At 32.9% G+C, this 27,710-nt stretch overlaps 2 protein-coding genes across 3 annotated transcripts; both read left to right on the top strand.

The window, feature by feature from the left end:
* The first annotated feature begins 4,848 nt into the window (after positions 1–4,848).
* Positions 4,849–16,097, top strand: LOC114193813 (auxin response factor 8-like). Of its 2 annotated transcripts, XM_028083755.1 has the most exons (14): positions 4,849–5,488; positions 5,758–5,873; positions 6,051–6,149; positions 6,250–6,306; positions 6,402–6,557; positions 6,635–6,719; positions 12,022–12,112; positions 12,196–12,360; positions 12,442–12,564; positions 12,996–13,071; positions 13,473–13,620; positions 14,207–15,216; positions 15,298–15,488; positions 15,634–16,097. In XM_028083755.1, the coding sequence occupies exons 1-14, from the start codon at positions 5,446–5,448 to the stop codon at positions 15,809–15,811; spliced, it is 2,538 nt and encodes an 845-aa protein (XP_027939556.1). In that variant the 5' UTR covers positions 4,849–5,445; the 3' UTR covers positions 15,812–16,097. The 2 variants fall into 2 exon arrangements, with proteins under 2 accessions (XP_027939556.1, XP_027939557.1); XM_028083756.1 differs by lacking the exon at positions 4,849–5,488 and having other exon boundaries at positions 5,764–5,873; positions 6,051–6,153.
* Positions 16,098–22,972: 6,875 nt separating this feature from the next.
* On the top strand, positions 22,973–25,898 carry LOC114195248. The gene is made up of 2 exons (XM_028085650.1): positions 22,973–23,257; positions 24,976–25,898. Exons 1-2 carry the CDS (start codon positions 23,164–23,166, stop codon positions 25,644–25,646), a joined length of 765 nt encoding a protein of 254 aa, XP_027941451.1. The 5' UTR covers positions 22,973–23,163; the 3' UTR covers positions 25,647–25,898.
* Positions 25,899–27,710: the final 1,812 nt, after the last annotated feature.

The raw sequence follows: 27,710 nt of genomic DNA, 5'->3' as shown, positions 1-27,710 counted from the left end.
CCACTCCCTTTTATAGTATTAAACAAGCACCGCATGAATCCTCTATTTGTGATCCATGTTGTGTGCCAAATATTAGTTAAACACTAACCTCATTAAAGCTTAAATGAATGTGGATTCAAATTCAAAATTTTCATCAATGGTTCTCAAATTAAGATCGAAGGGATTCTAAAAAGTTTTTGTTATATTCCTAACCCATTAAATTAATTTGATGACTTTTGAATCACACATAACTCTTTTAAGACCAATCAAAGTCCTTATTTTTGGCATGAAAAAGGAAATGACCAAGATTGCAGGCAACAATGATGACTTCTCATTATCATTTTTACTCCTCACATTCATAACACGGCCTTCGAATAAGCTAAAAACAATTAAAGAAGGTTACGAAAACTTAGGTCTATTTTCTTTAAATAGATTAGGCTCACCCATATTCATACCCAACATAATGGTAATTTGGGAAGGGGAGAACTTTCACACAATCGTCATTCATAAATTGTATAGATAAGTTACGAAAATCAAGAGTTTTTTTTTTTTACTCATTCATAAATGCAAAATCATTGAGCATAAATTTTAAAATTTTGGGATTCACATGACGAGAGCATTAAAAATATTATGTTTTAATAGATTAATGTTTTCCATGAGTATATGACCATGAGATTGTAACCAACCATTAAACTTTTTATCATATTGGACTAGACACTAATAAATGGTCTCATAGTGTCTCGATTGTAGGTAATACTATAGATCTAATAAATAATAAAATTTAGCTAATATTAAAGATGAAACAAGTTGGGTCGAACATGGATAGTGCTTACCTGCTACTTGACCTGCAACAAAAGAGTTTACCTGTTATCCATTTCGTCACACGCCAGATATTCCTTTAAAAAATATCCATAAATTTTTTTAAACCTGCGAGTATCCATGGACACCCGCATATATTTAAAAAATAATAATTTATAAATTTTTAAAATGAAATCTAAATGAAATTCAAAAATATATAAAATATAATGTAAATTAAATTTTAATTTTAATTAAATTTAACCTAATAAAATATAAATAAAATTTTACTTTAAATTAAATTTAACCTACTAAAATATAAATTAAATTTCAATTTTCATCTTTTACAAATACATATAATATTGATACACGCACTTGATTAGTTTATAAATAAATATTAAATTATCTATTACTTATTATTTACGGGTATCTTTTATGATATCTATCTATATTTTATTCACAAATACTTACTTAGTATCTCTAAATACAATAAATTTTGAATGATTTTGATATATTTTGAATAATAAAATTTAAACTAAATTCATTTTATTTCTAATAAATATGAAATTTTTAGCGTAAAAAAAGAAAAACACTATAAAAGATTAAGTGTCATAGATGTCAATATTTTATACCTGTCAACTCTAATAAAAATAGTTGTACAAGGCATAATATATTTAGCTATCAACAATAATCTTTCAAAGGTACATACCAGTTGTTGTTGCATATTGATTTATGTAAAGTGAACCTATTTGAATCAATTACATATAAACTTTTTGTGCCCTTTACATTAATATTCTTTTAATGCTTTTATTAAATCACACTAGACCATTATATATATATATATATATATATATATATATATATATATATATATATATATATATATATATATATATATATACGCGTTTTGTAATAAAAATTACCCTTGTTTGTAAGTAAAGGAATGAACATTTAAAATATTAATGAAAAGTGTTAAAATGGATCATAATTAAATGTATGACGTAGTATAAATTTTTTAAAATTCATGATGTAGTATATATGCATGTCAGTCCGCACAGGTTTATATGTCATAAAAATGTGGAGTGGATCACAATTTTACAGACCTAATGCGGATGAACCGATCCATATTATTATATAAATTAAAGTATTTATAAAAGTTAATACGTGATCTATGTAATGATTATGTGTGATAATTGTATTATCATTATATAAAATGGGTATTAAGATTTATTTCAATATTAAATTTAAGATTGATATGATTTAGTACACAATATTATTTGACAAGTATTGTTGTTACTGTATATTATTGTTTACTCTATTATAGTATGTAATGTCAACAGGAGACGAAATTTTATCTCGATTTCGTGAGAAATATATAGTTTTCAAATAAACTATTAGAATAAATAACTGAAATTTGTCATATTGAATATACATAATTATTTTTTTACAATTCTTTATCCACTATGATTGTGATTTATATTTAAGTTTAAAGAACTTTAATTTTACGTTTGAAATATAATATACCGAATAAAATACTAATTATAATATTGAATCTTGAAATGTGATTTAAATCATTTGAAAATATTTTTAAATACTTAATTAAAGACTGAATTTTGTATAAAAAAGAGTTTATTAAATTCAACATACACTATAGAGTTCAAATCTTTAGAAAATATTTAAATACACTTGGTTCAGCTCTTTACGTCTATAAATATTCAACATAAATATTATTACTTAGCATGTAAATCTTTTTGTTAAAAATACAAATCTTTATACATTTTCTATGGACAATTATGAAGGAAATTGTTTCTAGTATAAATTTTTTTGAACAAAATTACAAATCTACAATAACAAACAGCTATTTAAGTTTTTCATAAATCTAAAAGACTCGTTGAAGTGTAACTATTTTTCTGAAATCAACTTTTCATTTTTATAATAACTTTCTTCTATTTCTTTCTTTATGTTAATTGATACGAAACTTTTGTGAACATTCATTAAACAACTAACATATATATACAAATTTATTGACAATCACAATTTTTTCCTCATCAACCCTCCGCCTTGTACATTATATTTGTGGTTAACAACTTACACATCATTGGTTACTGACAACGTACTAATACTCAAGGTCACATCGATCAAGTCAAATCCAACCACATATGTATCAACAAAGTCATTCCACAAAAAGAATCAACAAGACTAACCTTTCTCCAAAGATGTAACACGCAATGTTATTTTGATTCACATGTCAAATTGTTCATCTTCCTTCGTGGATAAGAACCTTAACTCTAATACCATTTTGATACCACATTTGGAAAGTTTGCAATAGGAAAATAATATCTTTAGACAGAAACACATATACAAATAAGAGTAGAAATATAAATAAAAACACATAAGAAATTAAACATGGGTTGACATCTCAAAACATACATTCAACATAAATATTATTACTGAACATGCGATTTTCATAGAAAAAATTGCAAACCTTAATATTCTATCCACAAAATTGCAAACCATTCTTAATTCTTGTGTAATTTTTTATAGACAAAATTGCAAACATTTTTTGTACAAGTTATTGTTGACAAAACTACAAATGTTTCTCTGCATAATTTTTTTAAAAAAAATTAAAAATTAAAAATTGCAAACCATCTAATACAATTTTTCCAAACAAAATTACAACACCAAAAAATATGGAGATGAGATTATCTCTTTCAAATCGACCCTTCATTTTTATAATTACTTTATTCTACATTCTTTTGATGAATATCTATTAATGCTTTATTATATTTAAAATATATTTTCAAATTGATTATTTATTATTGTCGTGGTCACTTTTATAATTGCTAGTAACATCATTAAGTTTGCCATTAACTAATGGAACTAAAATGCTCATTTTAAGGATACAAATCAATATGATACAAATATAATATATTTTATTCTTCATCACCCTGTTATTCATCGTACTAGAATCTTTTGCTTACAATGATTTTGTTTTTCTTTTTACATGGACGAAACTTTCTTCATTCAACCGAATACAAGTGTGTTTGACTTGAATTGCTTTTAAAATTATAAGCTTTTATTATTTTCACCCATTCTTTCGAACCAAGTATCCTCTTAAACCTTTCTGGTTTTTGCTTCATTCCAGTAATATCTCATACATCAAATGAACAAGTGCATCTTATCTAAGTAAAATCCACAAAATATCTTACAAATCTCTGTTTCATTTGAACTGTTTGTAGCAGAAACAGAGAAAATTGGACCTCCCAATTTTCCACACAGTTACAATATCTAATTGAATATCTTAAAAAATATCCCACAGTCAATTTAGAGAGAACTCAACTCAAAAAACCATTTACCACATTCAGACACTGACTCACACTGACACACAAGTCAATAATTAATATTTAATAATTGTCACAATTTCCTCTCTCTCTTTCTCTTTCACACTCCATAATAATATCTCCATTCTCAACACTTTAACCAAAATTTAAGACCAGAAACATTTAATACTACTTATGACGATGATGATTCATTGGTATCTGATTTGGATGAAAATTGGAGAGAGAAAAAAAGGTGGTAGTAGGAATACACAACCATCAATGACAATCTCTTTGCTTTTAACTTTTTTCATGCTACTTATTACGCCTCTCTCTCTCTCTCTCACACACAAACACACACAAATTTTTTTTCTTTCTTCTCTGCCCATCCATTTGGGTAGCACGCTTTCTCTCTCTGTATCTCTCTCACACACACACAGATCACACAAACCTCACTTTCATTTAATAGATATTTTTATTTCTATTGTTTAAAAAACAGTTTATTATCACTATTATTATTTATGGCAATATATTTTCCTTCTCAAAACTCCGTACTCTGACAACGACCACTGAAGGATGGTGGCACATGCTGCAGTCACATCAGGTCTCAACCAACGGTCACGATTCAAATGTACGGATCATCCAACGGTTCTGATTCTCTTTGTCGAACATCTTCTCTCTCCTCTCACTTTCTCTCTCCTCTGCACCCATGTCCAGCTTGGTCGGGACCCCCTTATATATGGCAAAGACCCTTCCTTTACGCTCTCCCTCTCTCTTTCTCTCTCTCTCTTCTCTCTCTGCTCACTGTGCGTTTCAAACCCAAAAATCCTCACTCGGGTCTCAATCCGAAAGCGATAGGCCACAAAAGAGGGCCTTTACTTCCTCATACACTCACTTGTGTTGTGGCTCCTTCCTTCTTCATCTTTTGATATTTCTTGTTCATTTTTGCTTTCTTCTTGTTCAGTTTCGTTCATGGCGATCTCGGAGAACATGCCACGCTCGGTGTTGTTGTGCGGTTCCAATTGGGTCGTGGTTGCTGGGTTTGCTTGATGTTTTCCTTTTCTGGGTTTTTTTCTTCTTTGCTTTGGTTGGCTGGGGTTTGTGAGCATGTGGAGCTTAATGGATCCCTTTGAAGGGGTTGGGGGGTGTGTTTGATTTTTGGGAAGTTGGGTTTTTTGTGGACATGGAGTGCATTGGCAAGTGGGAGGGGAACATGGGGGAGTGCAATAATGATAATTATAATAATAATGGGTTTGGGGAAATTGAGGAGGGAGGCTCTGAGCTAGGGTTCCATGTGTTTCTGTGATTGCTGAATACTGTGTCTTCAAAAGGAGGAAAAAAGGGAAAGCTTGATATGAAGCTTTCAACATCAGGGTTGGGTCAGCAGGGACATGAAGGTATCCATTCACTCAATTTTCTCTCTTTTCACTTTTCTTTTGGGAAGAATAAATTATTTAGCTCCCTATTCTGTGCTCTTGGTTAGGGTGAACCTCAAATGTAAATGATTAGTATTGGTATTTAGAGTTAGTCTTAATAGGTGTCCCTTTCAAAAACCCTTTCGTATTTGCTTCAACGTTGCCTTGTGAGTTCTGAGTGTTCTTTCCTTTTTTTTTTTCTTTTGATTTTCGATGATTTTTGGAGATAATTTGATGTGGTATGATGATAGGAGGGGAAAAGAAGTGTTTGAATTCAGAGCTATGGCATGCATGCGCGGGTCCCTTGGTGTCCCTACCAACTGCAGGAACTCGTGTGGTCTATTTCCCTCAAGGTCATAGCGAGCAGGTGCTTTTTTACTCTAGTCCCTACTCTACTCCTGGTTGTTTCAATTTTGTCTACTTTACTGGCTATGAGGATTGCACAGCTTTCTTCCAATTTTGAGATTGGAAGCAATTCAATCCAGTTGTAGTGGATTTTGATGAATGGAGATTGGACTGAGCATGTTCTAAACAATGGTTTTAGGTTGCTGCCACAACTAACCGAGAAGTGGATGGTCACATACCCAATTATCCCAGTTTGCCACCCCAGTTGATTTGCCAACTTCACAATGTTACAATGCATGTGGGTATTATACCTTCCGTGTTGCTTGCTATGATAGTTGAGTTACTTCTACCTCCCACTAGAGTAGACTCAGTCAACTAGAGGGTGTCTTGATTTTCAGGCAGATGTTGAAACAGATGAAGTGTATGCTCAAATGACGCTGCAGCCATTGACTCCGGTATTTTGTTGCTCTTTTGAAGCTTTGGTGTATTGGTGGTAGAAATATTTCTTGTACATGGAATTGAAAAAATGTGTCTTCAATCGTATGTGTAGCAAGAGCAGAAGGATACGTTTCTTCCCATGGAGTTGGGCATTCCAAGTAAGCAGCCTTCAAATTATTTTTGCAAGACATTAACGGCAAGTGACACCAGCACGCATGGAGGGTTCTCTGTTCCTCGTCGTGCAGCTGAGAAAGTTTTCCCTCCACTGGTTGTGTTCATATTTTCCCTTTGTGTTTCAATTCTGGTTAGACATATATATATTTCTCTTCTTTCTCCGCTGTACAGGATTTCTCACAGCAACCACCTGCTCAAGAACTAATTGCTAGGGATCTCCATGATGTTGAGTGGAAGTTCCGACATATTTTTCGAGGTAAGGGTTTATTTCTTTGTTGTTTCAATTCTTATTATCTTTGCATTTTATAGGACGAGTTCTACTAAGTTGAAGATGATTATGATAAGATTGTCTGTTCTATCCTTCCTAATGATCCACTATTTTATACATTCACCATATGTGGACCGTGGTTTAGCACTTTGCATTACCAAAAAAGACCATCACTGTACAAATACTGAAACCTTTTTTGTATGCTAAAGTAGTAGTTAATGAGAATGAAATGTATTTATTGCATTACTGCATTAGTGTAACTAGATATTGTTGTGTGATAGTTATTTGCCCTGCCTCCTTATGTTCCCTCGTTATTGCCCCTTCTTTATCTTATTATCTGTCACTCTAGACGTCTGTATTAAAACCTTCGTGAATGTAGAAAATCAAGGAAGCATTAATAACTTTTATTCTCTGCTGTCCTTACATACTGAATCTCTCGCCTGAACACATAATGAATCTAATTATTCTAACGTTTTTCCCTACGGAAATACAGTTCCAAACTAATATTTATATTTTTTAATGATTGAGATGCTTTCAAAGGGGATCATTTAAGACGAAGGATGAACTATTTAGTAGTTTACTAACCCTGGAAAATCTAGTCTAACTTCTTAATAGTTTTCCCCCTTAAATGCTATGAGAATTGGTAGATAAATGTTCTCATTATTTTTCAAGCTTTTGAAGAATCCTTTTTCATACTTGTAGTAACCTAAGTAAGACTGATGCTTTAGTCATGTTTTGACTCACTTATAAGCTGCTTATAATACATCACAATAGGAACTTTGAAACTAAAATTTATTGTTCAAGAAATATCTGACTATCTAATAATAATGTTTCCAAACAATTGGGGATCCTGGCGATGGACTGTAGTCAACTAGACATGTTGAGTGGAAAATTAACTTTTTTCTTGTTTTTGGGACTTTACCTTGATCCCTTCAAAAGAAACCCTGATAACTGAAAAACTGATGCAGCAACTCATTAATTAGCCAGAGAATGCTCTCACGTGAGAAGATCTCACTGTAAATTTGACGAATTGGTGTGAATTAGAAGTATGAACAGGTCCCTTTAAATTGTTCATATTACATGTGTTAAAGGTCAGTCACTAACTTTTTTTAAGTGAAGTATAAAACAAATTAGCAAATTTGGTATAAACACAATCATAATTGATGCTGCAAATGTATTATTATTATGTTTGCACGAAAAAAGTAATATGATTTTACCTGATCAAGAGCTTCTTGAGCTTTTTCCTACATTATTATGCTTGAGTATGACATGTATGACATTATAAACATAGAAATAATATTTGCGTTAAAGGTGTTGGGTTTGGAATGAAGACACCAAGTAACATATTGCAAATAAAAAAAAAAGGTATATATTTATCAAATTGTTATAAAAATTCTATCATTACTACGATTTTCCAGTTGCTAAATGTTAAATTATTGAGTATTAGTATTTTTTTTTCAACTTATCATGGATTTTTGGTTTCTATAAATTTAATGTTTGTATTAGTTGAATCTTGTATTAGTAGTTGAAATATTTTTAAATCTTGTATTAGTAGACACTCAGTAAGAAGAGTAATCGGAAAAAAAAATGTAGGATGGTCAATTAAGTAGTTGAGAGGACCAAGGTAACCTAATCATAGAGATTCAAATCGTGATTCACTAAGATAATTTTGTTTTAAGATTCATATACAATAAAAAAATGGGTTAAATATGTTTTTAGTCACTTTAAAAGTTGGTGTGTTTTATTTTTTGATCCCTATATAATTTTTTCTATTTCTCATTTCTCTGATATTTGAAGTCACCCACCCTTTTTATTTCTTATGAAATGAGTGGAGATTTTTATTTTAGCTTTTAAAACATTTTTCTTTATTTTCATCCCTAGAAAATTTCAAATAATTTTCTACTCATTTCTTATGAAATGAGTAGAGATTTTTATTTTAGCTTTTAAAACATTTTTCTTTGATTTTCATCCCTAGAAAATTTCAAATAATTTTCTACTCATTTCAAATGAGTAGAGATTTTTATTTTAGCTTTTAAAACATTTTTCTTTGATTTTCATACCTAGAAAATTTCAAATCACTCTTTTTAGTCCCTAATATTCATTTTAAGTTAGATAGATAATATTCGTTTTATGAATCTTCAGAGTTTTTTGAGGTGACACCTGCTAACATTATATTAAAATGTTAATCATTTTCACTTTAAATGTCCTTTTAATTATTTGTCCAACACATAAGTTGTTAATCAGTGTCATTATACTAGGGATTAATAGTGACAAATTTTCAATTTTAGAGGGACCAAAACCAAATAAATCTCTTCTGTAGGGGGCCAAAATAAAAACTCACTTATCGTGTAGGGGTTGAAAGCATATTTAAGCCTACAAATATTTATGTCAAGTGACTTTGAATCTTAACCATAACTGTATGTAAAGACAATATTGTGTTCAATGTAATAATTTTAGATTAGTAATGGATAAAACAACTTAACCTTAAGTATTGTAAAGCGAAATTATTAGCTATATTTGATATTGTGAAGTCTTTATTTCAAGAGAATGGAAATGAAGCAATAGAATGGCTAATTTAACAAGTGATATATTCCTTTCATTTAGCAATTTTAACTTTTAAGACTCATTAAATCTTATGATTCATATTGATGGTTCAAAATTGCACAAATTCATTCATGCATTGTTAAATGCAAAATAATTTTAGATTCATCTTGTGATATGATAATGGTATCGAATTGTAGGATTTGCAGTGTGAGTTGTGTGATTCTAAATTTCTAAGGACTATGGAATAGACATTTGTAAGAATAAAGTTAGAGTGCGATATGAAATTAATAGTGTTGGATTGGTAGAATTAACTCTGTCCAAAGATTATTTCACTTTGTCTGATAACAATGGTAAGAGGAGTTAAAAAGATAGCAAAGAGAAGCTAAGTATATGAATACTTAAATTTTCCTGATGTGGCTTAAAAGTAAGACAGAGAAGCTGACGTGGCAGCTTCATAACCATCACTGTTCTATAGTCCAAGCTTTAACTTTTATATATTATAATAGCTTTTGTTCCAACAGAAACATACCATTCATCAATTATATCGATTGGAAAAGTGCTTTCTTGGTATTAATTATCAAATCTTTGGTGCACTGCTTACAAAAACTGCGCTGACCATCTCTGACATCAATCAAGGAAGTTAAAATTATCCATCCATTGTGATGATTTCTGCTCTCTACTTCAACGCTTAACACACTCGTGCTCATTTTTGTGAGATTGCACAAGATTGATGTGCTGGACTGTGAAATCAGTAGGATCTGACAATGTTATCATGCTGGGTTATTGGTTCATTTCTGAAACATGAAACCCTCTCACAGTATAAAGAACCCAATCCAAGGATGGCTTCTCCAAATCATTCCAGACCTTTTGCCTAAAACTCAGATTCAATTGTGGACTTTAGATGCGTGATTTTGAGATTTGATTTGGTTTGGAGGCACTTCTGGTTGAGTGTCTTGATGGTCAATTTGTTGATGCTTCTATGCTAGTACTTGACTGAGACAGTATTTAGTTTCTTAATTGAAAAGCAGTCAACTTTGCAGTGGAGCAGGTGATGAACAACATGAGGGTGTGTGGCTGTGTCTTTGGCCAGGTTGCTGCCGGTCATTTGAGTGTTGTACAATGTCTTTTTTAATGTGGGAGCGTTGATTCAGTGGATGGGCTCTGTTATGTTGGCAAAAACTTAGTATTTTTTCTTATGAGGTGTCACCTTACTTTAGTTATGACTTGCAACGCATGTATTTTAATGGAAATGTAATCAATAGTGATGTGATTTGTTAAGTGGTCAGTTGACAACTTCCCTGTCTCAATCCCCTAGGTAGGTTTTTTTTACTGCCTTGATCTCTGTCGTTCCAGATAAATAATTTTGAATTTAGAGTGAGACCTTTGCCAGAATCTTGAGTCAACTAATTAAAGTACCTTAGTGGTTACCAGTGTCTTTCTCATCTTAGTTGACTTGAAGATCTATGATATCTCCTTACATGCATTATATATGTAGAGCTTACCACTTGTTAGCAATTTTTTCTACTCTTTTTTGTTTCTAGTAATGTATAGCAAATTCATTAGCTTCAAAATTATTTAGTGTCAAGATATCAACTTGCAAATAATTAGTGTTATCGTAAAATCCTGACTATCGCCAATAATAGTTATTGTCAATGATATCAAATATCAGTTGAACTGTCTCGAATAGGTGGTGCAAAAGTCTGAGGTCTCGTGTAACTCCCTTGAGGAATATGAAAGATACCCCAAATTAAGTGATCTGAGCATGGATAAGAAATTGCAGTCTCTTGTGGCTGTTCAGTATCACTACTTAACTTAAGAAAGTGTAAACAACTTCTGAGTTGTTGAATCTGAATTATATACCATAGGAAATATACTGGATCTTTTAGGAAAGTCTATTTTTCAGTAATAAATAATGGGACTCATTCAAATCTTTATGGAGTAAAAAGCTTTACCATTATTATAAAACACACCAATTTTAAGTTTCTTGATTTACCCCTTGGCTAATCTTAAGTAATTGCATTGGCTAATAATCCTTGAATTTTGATTGCGAGGATAAAAAATTGATTATGTTTGTTGAAATCTGTATTATCTTTTGCATAATGTCCTGCAAGATTTTAGGTTACACAAATAGAACAACTTAGCAAACATTTGCTTTGACGAACACATTTATGCTAGGAAATCTGTATTGTACAATTAGTTTAATTGCATAAAATTTAATTTAGCTTGCAAAGCTAGCTGTATTACAGACATGGAAAGTCAGCTACATTATACTCAAAGGAAGTTCCAAAATTGAGGTCTTCAGTCTTCCACTAAACCTCTTGTTTTGTACTTTGTTAGGCTAACATATTTCTATCAGTCCTTTTACAATATTTTGTAGCTTGTGATTTTCTGTTTCCAAAATATAGACAAACCTATTTGATGAATAACTACGGACTCCTTAATGTTTGATGTTTCTGTTTTAATGGAAAAACCACCAGCTTTGGACCCAGAAAAATTCGCTATAGTGAATTTTTATTAAGTTAGAGCTTGTTTGCTAGGATCATTGTTAACCATACTTATTATTGCACTTTTTATTATTTCTGGGAAAAAAACCGTTATTTTACATAAATCTCTCTTCAGACATGAGTGTAAGCTGCTTTGAATACATAAATAAGCTAAATTCAAACACTTACATTTGACAAAACATCGTTAATGTAGTTGTATTTTCTGCACAATGTGATATTTTGTTTTTTGCTTATCATTTCAGGACAGCCAAAACGACACCTTCTTACAACTGGCTGGAGTGTATTTGTTAGTGCCAAAAGACTAGTGGCTGGGGATTCTGTGCTTTTTATATGGTATTTATTTCATTTTATCTTGTTTTACTTTTTCTCACCCTTAGATTCTGCAAACTGCTTTTTTATTTTTTACAATTTGTTAGGAACGAAAAGAATCAGCTTCTTTTGGGAATACGGAGAGCCAATCGACCGCAAACTGTCATGCCATCCTCAGTTCTATCCAGTGATAGTATGCACATTGGGCTTCTTGCAGCTGCTGCTCATGCTGCAGCAACTAATAGCTGCTTTACAGTGTTCTATAACCCAAGGTTGTATTTATTATCTATGTATCTGTCTTTGAATCTGATATTTATTAGAAATATAATGCGTGTTGACACTTCCATGAACAGGGCTAGTCCATCTGAGTTTGTCATACCACTTTCAAAATATATCAAAGCTGTGTACCACACACGAGTGTCTGTTGGTATGCGTTTTAGGATGCTTTTCGAGACTGAAGAATCAAGTGTACGCAGGTAATTTTAACCATCAATTTTTTTCTTCAGGGTATGATATTTTGATTTTTTTTTTTACTCTATAAATTGTTCACATATTTATTCGGTTTCTTAGATCAGATAATTGTATTTGAAGGAGTAATCATAGTTATAAACATCTGTAGCAGAAGCTGTCTTTTAAAATAGCATAGCTATGACAAGGTTGATGTGGCATCTGCATCTGTAATGTATAAGGTGGATAGTTTATTGCTAAATGGATCTATGGTTATAAAATAGATTTACCAGTTGCATGTTTTTTAAATGCGTTTAAATTTTGGGTTTAAGAGAAAAGAGTTAGCAGCTGCAATCTGATGGAGTGGAAGCCAACTGCTAAGTGCTATTCTATGGTAGGGTATTGTACATTTTGCCCATGCTTTTCCTTTACTTATGCACAAGCCACAATCTTTTTGTAGGTACATGGGTACTATAACTGGCATAAGTGACTTGGATCCTGTTCGTTGGCCGAATTCTCATTGGCGGTCTGTTAAGGTAAAATCTTCAGTGTAATGCATATGATTGAATAACGTTTATATGAAAATGGCCCTTTGCTATTATAAATGCAGGACCATTAAGAGGGTAAACTTTCATAGTGTGTCAACGTTGGGGTAGCCTTAATTGCACTTTCATGGTGATGGTTTTTAGTCCCACATTCTGGAAATATGATTTAAATAGAGCTTATAATGCTTGGTCATTTCTCATTTTACAAGTCAGTTTTATGCAGATAAGATAGGTTCAATCCCAAATTTTTAAGATAGTATAAGAGTTATTTTTGTCATTCCTAGCTTCATGATTATTTTGTAGTTGCAATAAACTTTGTTCCTATGTGACTGCTGTCCAGAAAGATTGTGACAAGGTTTTAACCGGTCGATGGTTTTATCTTTTATGAGTAGGTTGGCTGGGATGAATCAACTGCAGGAGAGAGACAGCCACGAGTATCATTGTGGGAAATTGAGCCTTTAACAACATTTCCAATGTATCCATCACTGTTTCCTCTTAGATTGAAACGTCCATGGCATCCTGGCACCTCTTCTTTTCATGGTACATGTCTGCCTCAATACCATTTTTCACTTTGAATTTTCCTTTTATATGTGAAGTACATCATAGAATAAACCTTATGATAACACTAATGCTATGTTTAAATATCCCTTTCCCACTACTTTTTAAATATCACTTTTATTGTAGGATAATGCTAACATAAGGGAAATGATTCAGGAAACAAAAGCAAGACAGGTTTTATTGGAAAAGAATGTATTTGTTATTATTGAAAACACAGTAATGTTTTTTTAAGTAATTGAAAGCATTTAGTAAGGTATATTTAAAGCTCTTTAACCAGGATCCTTAGCCATGACATTTATTTTTAATAAAATTATTAAAATTGGATATTAAGCTCAAATTATGTTTGCCAGTAATTGATTATAAATGTAAATCTAGTTTACTACACAAGGTTTTATTGTTCGTTGGTGATCCATTTTTCATGTCCAAAAAAATAGGGATGTAGTTTGCCTTGTTTTCATTTTCATTTTACCTGCTGTGGTGTCTCCTACCCCATCATTATAACAAGTGGCCATGGTGGTTTTGAGGGCACTTTTTTTGTCTCCTTTATTCACAAAGGGTATTGTTACAGATGGCAGAGATGAAGCGACGAATGGGCTAATGTGGCTGAGGGGTGGACCTGGAGACCAAGGTCTCAATTCCCTGAGTTTTCAAGGGTCTGGTTTGTTGCCATGGATGCAGCAGAGAATGGACCCAACTTTGCTAGGAAGTGATCATAATCAGCAGTACCAAGCCATGTTTGCATCTGGTTTGCAGAACATAGGGAGTGGAGATTTGATGAGACAACAAATGATGAATTTTCAACAGCCTTTCAACTATGTTCAACAATCAGGAAACCCCAATCCTTCCTTGCAGCTTCAGCAACCACAAGCAATTCAGCAATCGGTATCTTCCAATAATATCCTACAGCCACAAGCCCAAGTATTGGCAGAGAACCTGTCTCAGCATCTCCTTCAAAAATCACACAATCGCGAAGATCAAACACAGCAGCAGCAGCAGCACACTTATCAAGATACGGTTTTACTTCAAAGTGATCAGCTTCATCAAAGGCAACACTCTGGTTTACCTTCACCATCATATTCAAAACCAGATTTCTTAGATTCAAGCATGAAGTTCCCTGCTACCGTTTCACCAGGACAAAATATGCTGAGTTCACTTTGTCCCGAAGGGAGTGGCAGTCTCTTGAATCTATCCAGAAGTGGTCAGTCAATGCTGACTGAACAACAGTTACCCCAACAATCATGGGCCCCAAAGTTTACACCTTTGCAGGTCAACACTTTTGGCAACTCAATGCCCCATGTGCAATATTCTGGAAAAGATACCACAATGGTGTCACCACACTGTAACTCTGACACCCAAAATCCTATTCTATTTGGTGTCAACATCGATTCATCTGGCCTTCTGCTCCCTACCACTGTCCCTCGTTATACCACCGCATCAGCTGATACCGATGCATCAGCAATACCATTAGGGGAGTCTGGATTCCAAGCTCCTCTATATCCTTGCGTCCAAGATTCATCAGAGTTGTTGCGAAGTGCAGGGCAAGTTGACCCTCAAAACCAGACACGAACATTTGTCAAGGTTGGAATGATAAATGTATCTTTTTGCAAAATGAAAGCCCTTGTTTTTCTTAAACATTGTTGTTTGTTGTCTTTTCAACAGGTTTACAAATCAGGGTCGGTAGGGCGGTCTCTTGACATCTCCCGGTTCAGCAGTTATCATGAGCTGAGGGAGGAGTTGGCACAGATGTTTGGTATTGAGGGGAAATTAGAAGACCCTCTTAGATCAGGCTGGCAGCTTGTATTCGTCGACAGGGAGAACGATGTTCTTCTCCTTGGAGACGATCCGTGGGAGTAAGTTCAACTGCAACTTGTGATCTAAATTTTGATGTTCTATCTCAAAACATGTTATGATTGTTTTGACTTCACTTGTTCATGTTTTGCTGACATTTGTTTTTCATCCTTCTGGTGTGTGGATTTGGTGCATACCCTTTTGTAGATCATTTGTGAATAATGTTTGGTACATCAAAATACTTTCACCTGAAGATATCCAGAAAATGGGAGAACAAGCCGTGGAATCCCTTGGTCCAAGTTCAGGACAGAGGCTGAATAGCACTGGTGCTGATTCCCATGAAATTGTTTCTGGACTTCCATCAATAGGCTCCCTTGAATACTGAGAATTTTAAAATGTATTCTCTCCCAGATCCCACGGTTAAGAAGACTTATCACACATGTTTAGTACTTCTGTTGAACACTACTTTCCGACCTTGCATATCTGAATCAATATATACTGTATTGTCTGTCACTTTAAACATCCTTATTATTTCTTAGAGTACTGTTGAGATTTTCAGGACAAAGTATCTCTCTCTCTCTCTCATGACAAACTAACGACAAACTTTGTGCAAATTTGTAGCATGTGTTCTGGAAGCTAGAAATAGTGTTACTGTTACTGTAGCATTTGATTGATCCCCAAGCTGTACTGTAAAAAAATCCATGCATTTATTCCAAAAAATAAAAAATTAGGAGGGTAATATAAATCCATGCATACTTCAATTTTAATACAACCTCTTCTATCCTAATTTTTTAAGCCTATTTTATCTTTACATAAACATCTATTGTGCATGAAATTTGTTTTCATTTTTTTTTTCAATATAGTGATTCGTTGTTTGAAATTACTGATTTATATAAGATTGATTAATTACTTCGGTTCAAGATGGAGAATAACATGCAACTGAAGTCAAAACTTCTGTCAAAAATAAACTAATTTTCTCTTGAATTTGCTATTAAAACCAATCTGGTATGATAAATCTTGGGTCAAGTATAAGTCTAAGATGTAAATTTTATAGTTTTTATTTCTATTATTTATCAAAGTAAGCTTGTATGATATGAAGTTTAAAATTTTGGTCATATAAGTAACAAAAATTATTTTATTCAAGGAAAACTTTTACAAGTAGAGATTATGTTACAATTTAGAAAACAATAATAATATAACATTTATTTTCTAACAGTAATAATTACATTCCATTTATTTTTTATAACAATAATAATTACATAATGTAATTCTTGTTAATTAAAATAATATGTCAATGTTTTTAATGTGAATCGTGACTGAATCTGTACGCTTGTTGAATGTTTAATAACCAATTATGGTCGAAGAATTATCTATCCAATAATAATAATGATTAGGTGACATATAAAATCATATTAAATAAATGTAGTTCAAAATTTTACAATTCTAGAAATTAAGATGAATCAGGATTTTGTAATTTATAACATTAAAGTTTAAGTTAAATTTAGGTTTGGCAGTTTTCTTTTCCTTATATGATGATATTTTTTTATTTTGATCAACTTTTTGAAATTTGATCCACTTTTTTAAAACAAGTCTCTGTAATTATTTTTTTAAAATTTATGGTAGTTAGGTTACTGCATCATAAGTGACATAACAATTTGCACAAATTAAGGTTAATTTGTCTGTGAAAAAGGTTTAAATACCTTTTTGGTCCTCATTTTTGTAGTGTTTGTTGTAGATGATTCTTATTTTGACAGAATGTTTAAAATGGTCATCATTTTGACAGAATGTTTAAAATGATCTTCATTTTCGCAATTCGTGCTTTATTTGGTCCTTTTCTGTAACGCTGTTTAAATCATTAACGAAGCATTGTACAGGTGGCACGTTGTATTAGGGTGTGTTACGTGTACTGTACATATGTCTAATTAACGTCGTTAATTTTTAATTTAGGGGAAATTTCTTCATCTTTGTCTTTCTTGAGCTCGGATTTGCAAAGGAAGCCGCTAATATTTGTCATTTTCTCATTGGATTGCAGTTGCGCTCTTCATTTCAATTTTTCAGTTAATCATTATCAACGAGGTAAGTGGGTTTAGGATTTTCTGGGTTGTGTTTGCTCGTGGGTTAGGGTTTTCGTAATTCTATTTTCTGCATGGTTGTGTTGGTGTAATGGTCCCCATTATTTTATTTGTAATTGATTGTAGCAATGGTCCCCCGTTGTGTTACTTTAAAGAGCAATATAAAAGAATCTACGACTATGCACATGAATTACTAAAATGTAATCCTGAATCAAATATAAAAATCAAAGTGGAAAATGATAATGATGAAGCAATTTTTCAGAGGTTTTACTCTTGTTTAAAAGCATGTAAAGATTTCTTTGTCTTCTGTAGACCCATCATAGGTTTGGATGGTTGCTTTTTAAAAGGAAAATACGAAGGTGAGTTGTTGAGTGTTGTGGGTAGAGATTCTAATGATCAGTTATTGCCCTTAGCGTATGTTGTTGTGGAAGTTGAAAACAAAGAAACTTAGACATGGTTCTTAGAATTGCTTATTGGTGAGGACTTCATACCAATCTGCTTCAGGAGATCCATCTACGAAGAAATATATCAATCCATCATCTTTCCAGTCAATGGTGAAGTCTTATGGGAAAAAACTCTCTATCCTGACGTCCATCCACCACATAAGAGGATCTTACCAGGAAGACCCAAGAAGAAAGAAGGTTGGAAGAGTGTGAGTTGAGAAAGGATAACACACAAATCAGCAAAGGAGGTCATAGAAAAAAAATGTAGCATATGCCATCAGATTGGACATAACAGGAACAATTGTCGAGATAAACCTGTGGATGAGCAAACTGTAACACCTGCTGAGATTGCACCAGATGCACAAACTGCTGAGAATGCATCAACTGCTGAAACTGCTGAGAATGCAACAACTGCTGAAACTCAAACAACTCAACCACTAAGGAATGAAGTGGAGAGTCAAGCAACATCACTACCAACACCAGAAGAACCATCTCAGCAGTTTAGGATGAAATTACAGATTAGGAGGAGGCCATGATAGCAGCTACAAACGTCTTAATTATTTTTTGGAATTTCTGATATAGAATTCATTATTGATGTATTGTATTTTGACTTTCCTTAAACTTCGTTCAATTTCACTTTTGCCAAACATTGATGTAGTGCATTTTGATGAGGATGAATTAATGTTATGAATTTAACTTCTTCCAGACTTAGATCAATTTAATTTTTCTCAAACTTAGATCAATATCCTTTACTTCAATGCTCATATTAAGATGTCATTTTCGGACTAATATCAACATAATCAAACTAATTCATTTCTTCATTTAATAATAGTACAAAATAGATTAGACTTTAAAAGATTACACACAATAACAGTACAGTACGAATAATACAATAACAACACAAGTGAATCTTATTACTAATTGCAGTCAGCAACCTTCAATAACTTCTCCAAATCATTAATCTGCCTCATTTGTGTCATCATGATGACATCCTTTTCATCAACACCACCATTTGAAAAAGTTGCAGCCCACATTATTGGAACCACCACTCTATAAATTAATAAACCAAACATTAAAACCAATTTATTATTAACACAAAAAAAAACCAGATTGTACCCAAAATTTTCTACCAATATTCTTTGGAGTTCTTGTCATCCTCAAAGTTGTCATCTCTCTGCAGCTACAAATCGGGGTTAATCCATTTCTCGTTGAACCACCAATAGTGCACGAAGTGATACAACACAGTTGCCTCTAACGATTACAACCAGAGGTAAAGGAAGAAGATTGGGACCGTAACATACCTATATAATGGGATTGCAGAAAGAAGAAGATTGCAGCAACACCAATTGGAAATGAAGGAACAAGATTACCAAAACTCACCAACTGACCAAACATTCTTTATCAAAACCCTAGCTCACTTATTTATCCCCAAATATCTAATTACCACACTTGTACAGTACACGTAACACACCCTAATACAAACCGTGCCACATGTACACTACTTCGTTAATGATTTAAACGACGTTACAGAAAAGGACCAAATAAAACACAAATTGTGAAAATGAGGACCATTTTAAACATTCGATAAAAATGAGGACCAAATAAAACACAAATTGTGAAAATGAGGACCATTTTAAACATTCTATCAAAATGATGACTATCCGCAACAAACACTACGAAAATGAGGACCAAAAAGGTATTTAAGCCCTATGAAAAATGAGTAATAATTATTATAACCACCTCATTCTTGGAAATGGTGTTTAAATTAAGAGATCATCGTAACTAGAACAAATAAAGAGTTGTTTAAATTCGTATTCTATTTAAATCTACAGTAGAAAAGAAAAAAATTTCAAACCATTAATTTTGTAACTTTATTTTCAAAAAATCAAGTAAAATTATTTGATTTTATATTCTATTACATTTTGTTATATATATATATATATATATATATATATATATATATATGAATAAAATAAAATAATAAGTTCTTCTTGTAAATATCTCTTACATCTATCATATATCTTATATTTTTCATGTGTTTATCATTTTTAAAAATTGTTAACACTCATAATATTTTATACTATAATTATATGACCTATAATATTTTATATTGTAATATAATTCTTAAAATTTTATAAGTCCGCATTCCAATTAAATCTACGTCAAGCTCTCAAAGATAAAAATACAGACTTAAAAGAATGTTTATTGTTGTATCATACTTAAATTTGAATTTGAATAAAACATAAATATATTTATTAACAGGAAATAGTTTACACATATAAGAAAAAAATAAGATGACATAGTGTAGCATATAACTATAAGAAATAAGTGTATATCAAGCTGTGCGAAAAATAGGAATGGCTATACTATAAGTTTTTTTTTTAGAAATATTACGTAATAATTGGTAAAATAATTTATACATACATGTGATCTTATCAAGAATGTGTTTGTTAATCATACTAAATTCTGTACTAAAATTAAAAATACCACTCCAACCTACTTTTTTTTATAGACGTTATCAAATAATTCAACCTATATTAGAAAAATCATTTATATTGTTGCATTTTATTTGTAAGAACCTAACAAAAAGTACTTTAGAGCGTTTAAAATATGATATTTGATTAATTGAATATTAAGAAGTTAAATAAATAGAAATTTTGTAAATTTTATTATTTATAAATACATCATCTCTATAAAAATATTTTTGGAGAGTCTTCCCACCTCTCTCTACAATTTCTTATTCTCTCTTCATCTCTTTGAAGATCGGAGATTGCTCCACTTCTGACCGATTAGTTTTTCAATTGAGTAAGTTGGTTATTTGTTCTTTTCTCATGGTTAATTGATCTTTATGTTGCATGTGGGTGTCGCATTAGTGTCAGAGTCATCTTTGTGAGTCTTTTATGATTAGTGGTTCTAACGATATACCTTGATCATGTTTGTGTTGTTCCAAGGGCATCTTGTTAAATTGAAGGAGGTTGGATACTCTTTTAGCTGTTTGAGAGCTCTCACATGTAAGGGTAGTTAAGTACATTGTTTTTAAGTTATAGAAATGTTGAATAAATAAATAGTATGATTATATTGTGATTTGCCTGAGCATTTGATCTGTTGAATAATATAAGATGTGTGAATTTTTGGTTCTAGGTCTGATGATGCTTAGTTTGAATTATTTGGTCTTGTGTTTGAGATCAATTAGTTCTAATGTTTGGGTTGAATTTGAGTTTGACATGTTTTTAGCAATTATAATGACTATTGGACTGGTTAAATTGGATTGGAACGACATAGTTATGCAAAATTATGCAAACTCATTAAGCGAGAATATGCTTGCTGAGCGAATCCAGTAGAATCGCTTAGCGAGAATATGCTCATTGAGCGAATCCAAATTTGGAGAGGTCAACGACTTTATAGTTGCTGAGCAAATCCAAAGTCAGGGAGCTTACTGACTTTGTAGTCGTTGAGCAAGATTACACTCGTTGAGCGAATTTTGGACAAATTTACCTTTATGACTTCTAGTGATCTATTCATTGAGCGAGCCATTTGGTCGCTAGGCAAGTAGGCATTAGTGCATTTTTTGCCCGACGAATGGATGATTTGGGTGTGTTGTGGAAGATATGAATTATTGCTTAGGAAATGACTGGTATATGAGATGGATTTAAGATTGGTTTTGAGTTTTAATTGAAATTTGTTGATGTTAATTCAAGGAGGATTAGTAGTGATTTATAATAGTGTATACATGGTATATGGATCAAGTTGGAAGTTATCTTCACGCTCTAATGATCATATCAAATTCTCAAGTAGAGAAGGATGAGGCATGTGGTGATAGAATGATTCATAATTGATTGTGTATGATTCATTTATTCTATTCTTTTATATGATCAAGTTTTTATACATTAGCTTATCCTTTCCTTTGTGTCTTATGTTTTACTCTTATTTGTAATTATCACCTGATTGGTGACTGGAGATGAGAAAGTTGTAGCTGGATAAGTTCAAGGGAAGGAGGATGATGCAGTTGTCTAGATGGTGGTTAGGACTCCTTTGTTTGTCTTTTTACAAAACTCCAACTCATTAGATTGTCATGTATAAACTTGTATTTTAGTTTATCTTTTGGATGACTATAATATAATAATTATATATTATATTAGTATCTATGTTTTATGATCGTCACCTATAAAATGTTGTTAATAGTTTTATATTATTAAATGAGATGTTATATTATTATTCTTATTTTTTTAAAATTAAAAATATATTAGAGTCCTTATTATATATTTCATAACTTGAAATATAAAAAAAAAAAATTTAAAAAATTAAATTTTCTTTTGTATTTATGATATATTTTGGCAAAGATAACGTTTAAAGTAGTAGGTAAGTTATAAGTTAAGAAACATATGTTTGTGTATAATACAATAAATTCATAACTTGTAAGTTATGAGTTTACAAGTTATGTGGTGAGTAAAATTAAATGATAAAGTACTTGTTATATATAAATGATATAATCCCATAAGTTTTATCATATAAAGGTAACTCATATTTAAAAAAAATATAATTATGTAATTATAATTTTTTCATATAATTAATTCTTAATATATATATATATATATATATATATATATATATTAATTTGAATAGGATTTAAATGAGTTTATTTCATAAATAACAATTAAATTAAATTTGATTTATTGTCAGAAGTTTACTTTTTTATTTTTTAATATAAAGTATTGTTACATTAAATTACTTTTATGATTTTTATTGTCTATAAATTTTACATAATATTATACAATCAAATATTAATTATTTAATTTATATTTATAATAGTAATACATTCAATTCGAACTCTATGATAAGGTAACTCCAAATTATTAAAAAGTAGTGTAATAATTATTTATCTCTATAAAAATACAATAAAAAAATAATATTACCAACAATAAAAGAAATTAATTGATATAAATAATTCTAAAAAGAAAAATTAAATAAATTATAAACCCTAATGCAAATATATGATTTTTTTTTGTTTACACAGTTTCGTTTTTTTCTTCAAAACTACTCTGTGTGATTATATGTATTTAATATATGTTGGGAGAGAAGAAGAAAGAGAGGGACTGAAAGCAATTGAAAAAACGTAAGTGGTACGAGAGTGCCATCACCTTACAAATTGGGCACATTCAACTGAGATTTTCTTCCTACCATTTCCTTTTGCTTTTGATTCTCTCTCAGAGAGAGAGAAGAAAATGGGAGTGTTATCCAATATGATCGACCGTGAAAATCTGAAGCCCGGTGATCACATTTACTCTTGGAGGCAAGCCTACATCTATGCGCACCACGGTCTCTTCGTAATCCCTTCTTTTTTTTTTTTTCATTGCTTTTTCCAAATTCATAATCTGTGTCACTGTATTTGCTTGTACTTGAGATAGATTGAGACTTTTCATGCTTTTCCTTCTCAATTAAGTTTGCTTCGTGTTGTTTTCGTTCGCTTGGTGTCATCAACTTCAACCCCCAATTCATATTTCTTTTCTTTTTGGATTTTTAGGGTTGGTTAGAACTGTTCCTTTTGTTTTGATTGTTATGTGTTGCATTGAGAATATCTAATGGATACGAGTTGGGGTTTGGTTAGTTTACAATGTGAATTGTAGATTCACAGAGTGTCTTGTGTTGGGTTGGCATTGGCGATTTATGATACAGTCTAGCTGCAATTTTCTGCTGAACATAGAATCCAGTATACTGAAGGGTTGGCGCCGCACTTATTTTTGGCTTAAGCTTAGTTGCTTTACTGTTCACAAACGATGTTCCTGCATAAAAAAAATGACCGTAGATTAAACCAGGAGAGATAAAGGGATAGCAGTGAAGATTGTGTCTTGTACCTTTGAATTTTCCTGAATTCTAGTGGGACAGAGTTGGTTCTTGCCTTCTATTTGTTGGTGACGAAGTGGGGGTTGTACTGTTACTCTTGTAGTTTTGGTCTTTATTGAAGGCCAACTGCTCAAATTACTGGCAATCTTTTGTGTTCGATTTGGGAATCTATGATTTTAACCCTCAGTTTTGACATCCGAATTTTGGACCATTTTGTTTACAGAAGCACATGAATGGGGTTGATATGGCTAGGGGATGTTTTGTAGACTTGTTCTTATGAAATTACACGTCACTGATGGCACTTATCACTGTTCTGATTGGGAATACTAGCTGTGTCTCACGATTTTAAAAAGTTGTCTCTTATGAAATTATTTGTTGAATGTTTTAGTTTTCCCACTTTAATGTGGCTTACAATTGTTATTTGTGCTAAATAATCACTGATATGTTTCATGGCTATGTTCTAACTGTCGTTGTGCACTCAGAACCGAAAGCTATAACTATTAGTTTTTTATGATCAATTGTACAATTTTTGTATGTACTTTGGTGAACTGTGTGACTAATTTATTTATGCGGTCAATTGTCGGTGAATCTTCCATCTTTGTAGTTTTATTGTGTTGTTCCCTAAATACAATGGAAATATGTAACTTCTACAACTGGACATACGAAATAAGTTAGAAATTGAACTTTCTTTTGCAATTTATGTAAGGTAACATTGAATCTGATGTTTGATTAATTCGGTAACTGCATGAGTTATGAAACTACTGAGAAGGGATAAATTAGATGTCAATGAGAAAATATAATGTAGAGTTTGAATGCTTTTCTCGGCTGCTTAATATTTTGTAAAAGGAATGATAGGTGGGGTGAGAAGTTATAGGTTGTGTGTGCTCACTTGCTTTTTATGTGTAAATGTGCTACTCTTTTTTGCGGGGTAGTAAAAATACTTGGGCTCTGTGTACAAAAGAGGACTTCAAGATAGAAAAGATATCATTCACAAGAGTTCTAGGATTAATAAGCATTTAGGTCAGATTAATGATGCCAATGCCATTGATCCTGTTGTTCGGTTTAACCTTTTTTCTGTTTTTAGAATTTTGGATACTTCAACTTGAATTGAGCTAACAAAATTTCTGTTTGTTTGTGTATTGTATTGAAATTTTCATCTGGGTTTTGCCGATGGTTTTCATGCAAAATACCAGGAATATATGTTGGCGATGGAATGGTGATCCACTTTACCAGAGGAGCAGGTCAAGAAATTGGAACAGGAACTGTGTTGGACAATTTCCTTTTAAGTTCATCTCCCACTCATTCTTCTGACACTCCATGCGCAAGATGTGGTGACCAAACTGGGACCGATGGTGTCTTCTCTTCCTGTTTGGATTGTTTTCTTGCCGGTGGTAATCTATACATCTTTGAGTATGGGGTATCACCTGCATTTTTTCTAGCCAAAGCTCGAGGAGGTACCTGCACTCTAAAACAATCTGATCCAACAGATGAGGTCCTTCATCGGTCTTCATTTCTTCTCGAAAATGGGTTTGGTGGCTACAATATTTTCAAGAATAACTGTGAAGACTTTGCAATTTACTGCAAAACAGGTCTGCTTGTGTCCACAAGCATCAGTGTTGGCCGCAGTGGGCAATTGGCATCTTACATATCTGCTGCTAGTACTGTGGTTTCCACACCGCTTCGTTTTCTGACCACCAGTTTCAGTGGTTTGGCATTGGTTAGTTTTGGCATGTACTGTGTTGGAAGGTTGATGTCTGATATTGGAGTACGGCGTGATGTGCTGAAAGTTCCAGTGGAAAGGCTTATAGCTACACCTGGCCTGGATATATCAGAGAGGACAACTCAGATGGCCAAGGAAGATTAATGTTGTTGATGGTTACTGGTAGTAGACATGTAAAGTTACATTCCATTCCCTCCAACATCTGTTGTTTGTATTTCTGCAGTTTATATTTGTGACATGTTCTTCGTAAACCAATCTGTCATTTGGGTGCAAAAACTTTGTCGCTACCTTGTTAATATATTATGAAACACTGGATTCCCCCTTCATGGTTGTAAGAGTGCATGCACCTTAGATGACGAGCAACATAAAATATTGAAAGCTACTATGACTTTCACAGATCTGAGTTTCTTGTTTTCAATGCATGGTTGTTAAAGTGGTATATGGATGGAAATATACAGAAAAATATGATGCGACTCATTTTACGTTCATCTATCAATTTAATGGCGAAAAAATGTGCGAAAGGTTCAAGACAAATTTATATTCTTAGTTCAGAGTAATTTTTAGTTTAAAATTAGTTTTTTTTTTTAATATTATAGTATCAAAATAAATTAATAGTGTTGAAAAAAGAAAAAAAAAACCCATTATGATAGAGTGGATTGGTGTTGGACTTACTGTAAGGCCCCATTTCTTTTCTGCCCTAGAGTTGGTGGGCTGCCCTTGTAAGTGGGCCTAAGGGTTGGCCCAATGTATATAAACCTTGCTATGTTGCCCTAATCCCATCTCACACTCACTCTTTCAGAAATCAGCCGTCAACCCTTTCTCCCTCTCACGAAAAGCTCTGCTAGGGTTAGGTTTTGTCATCTTCAAGCTAGCTCGAAGCTATTCTCTACTCCATGTAAGTACTATGCTAGCCATTCTCGTCTCCATTGCTCCTTTTCGTTTCTTTCCGTTAGGGCTTCCAAGTAACCCATATCGTGCTCTTGTTTCTCTATCCTTTCAGTTCTTCCATTCGCTCCTTGAGCTGTTGTGCTCGTGCGTTCGGTGTCGAGGGAGTGTTGGGTCGTTTGCTAGCTTATTCCAGGTAAGGGAAGCTAGAACTTCTTTTATGGTGTGATTTGACTTGTGTCCTTGTCGTTCGTTGAATTATTGAGTTTGCGTGCTGCCATGAGTGACTGTGCTAGCTGGAATATCTGTTTGGTATGTGTGTACGCGTTGTGCAGGTGTAAACAGTGGCGAGGACTGTTAAACTCGCCTAAGCGGGCATGTCTCGCCTAGGCGAGATTAACAGGGGCTCGCCTAGGTATTTTTGCCACGAAGGGTCGCCCAGGCGACCTACTGTGTTTTTGAGCGAGCGAGCATCTTGTCTAGGCGAGAGGGGTCTTGCCTAAGCGAGGTCCCGCGTGTGCTTCTGCTCCATGTTTCGAGCCCTCGCCTAGGCGAAGGGGGCTCGCCTGGGCGAGAACGTCTCGCCTGAGCGAGACCCTCCAGCCTGAGCGAGGTGCTGGGCGAGACAGTGCAATGAGGGATTGCTTTCTTGGCTTTGTATAGATAATGCATGCTTGGTTTTGAGTATTGTGATAAAGGTTTGATATGAATGAGTATGATTGAGTGATACAAGTCATGAATTATGAAAAATGGGTTGACATGAGTTTCGCATGAGATTGTAATGAAATGGTTGGTATGAAAGAGGCATGATAACGATATGATTTGGAAATCCTTAGTACATGGATAGTTTATGATGAGATGAAATGAGTTAGGCCTGGAACATGAAAGGCGTTGGCTTTAAAAATTGGTACAAGTAACGTATACGTGCATGGTGTATATTATTTTGGCTGCGGGATTTTGTTTTGTATGCGTCAGTGCATAATTCCTTGGGGTCTCTAGGTGAGACTTTCAGGGTCGCGCTTCAGTGGTCGGGACGTAATTCCATGACCTCTGTTAGTGGGTGTCCATGGTGGTGCCCCATCTGTATAACTAGGTAAGGATTCAAGGTAAGGACTGCATCCTGACACTCTAAGGGGCCAGTTAGTCTCATTTAGAGCGGACTGACTCCTGTGGGGAGAGTAGTAGGAGGCCTGTAATTCATTAAGGGCTAACCTTGTGGTGAGGGAGATTTGATTCATCGTAACACTTGTAACACATAGCTCAGAGATGAGCAGCTCAGGGTCGAGCATGGATATCCACCACAAGTGCAAGCATCCGCTGAAT

The sequence above is a fragment of the Vigna unguiculata genome, chromosome 8 (genome assembly GCF_004118075.2).
Source record: "Vigna unguiculata cultivar IT97K-499-35 chromosome 8, ASM411807v1, whole genome shotgun sequence".
Lineage (NCBI taxonomy): Eukaryota > Viridiplantae > Streptophyta > Magnoliopsida > Fabales > Fabaceae > Vigna > Vigna unguiculata.
Note: the sequence above shows the minus strand (reverse complement) of the source record. Positions and strands in the feature narration are given on the sequence as shown.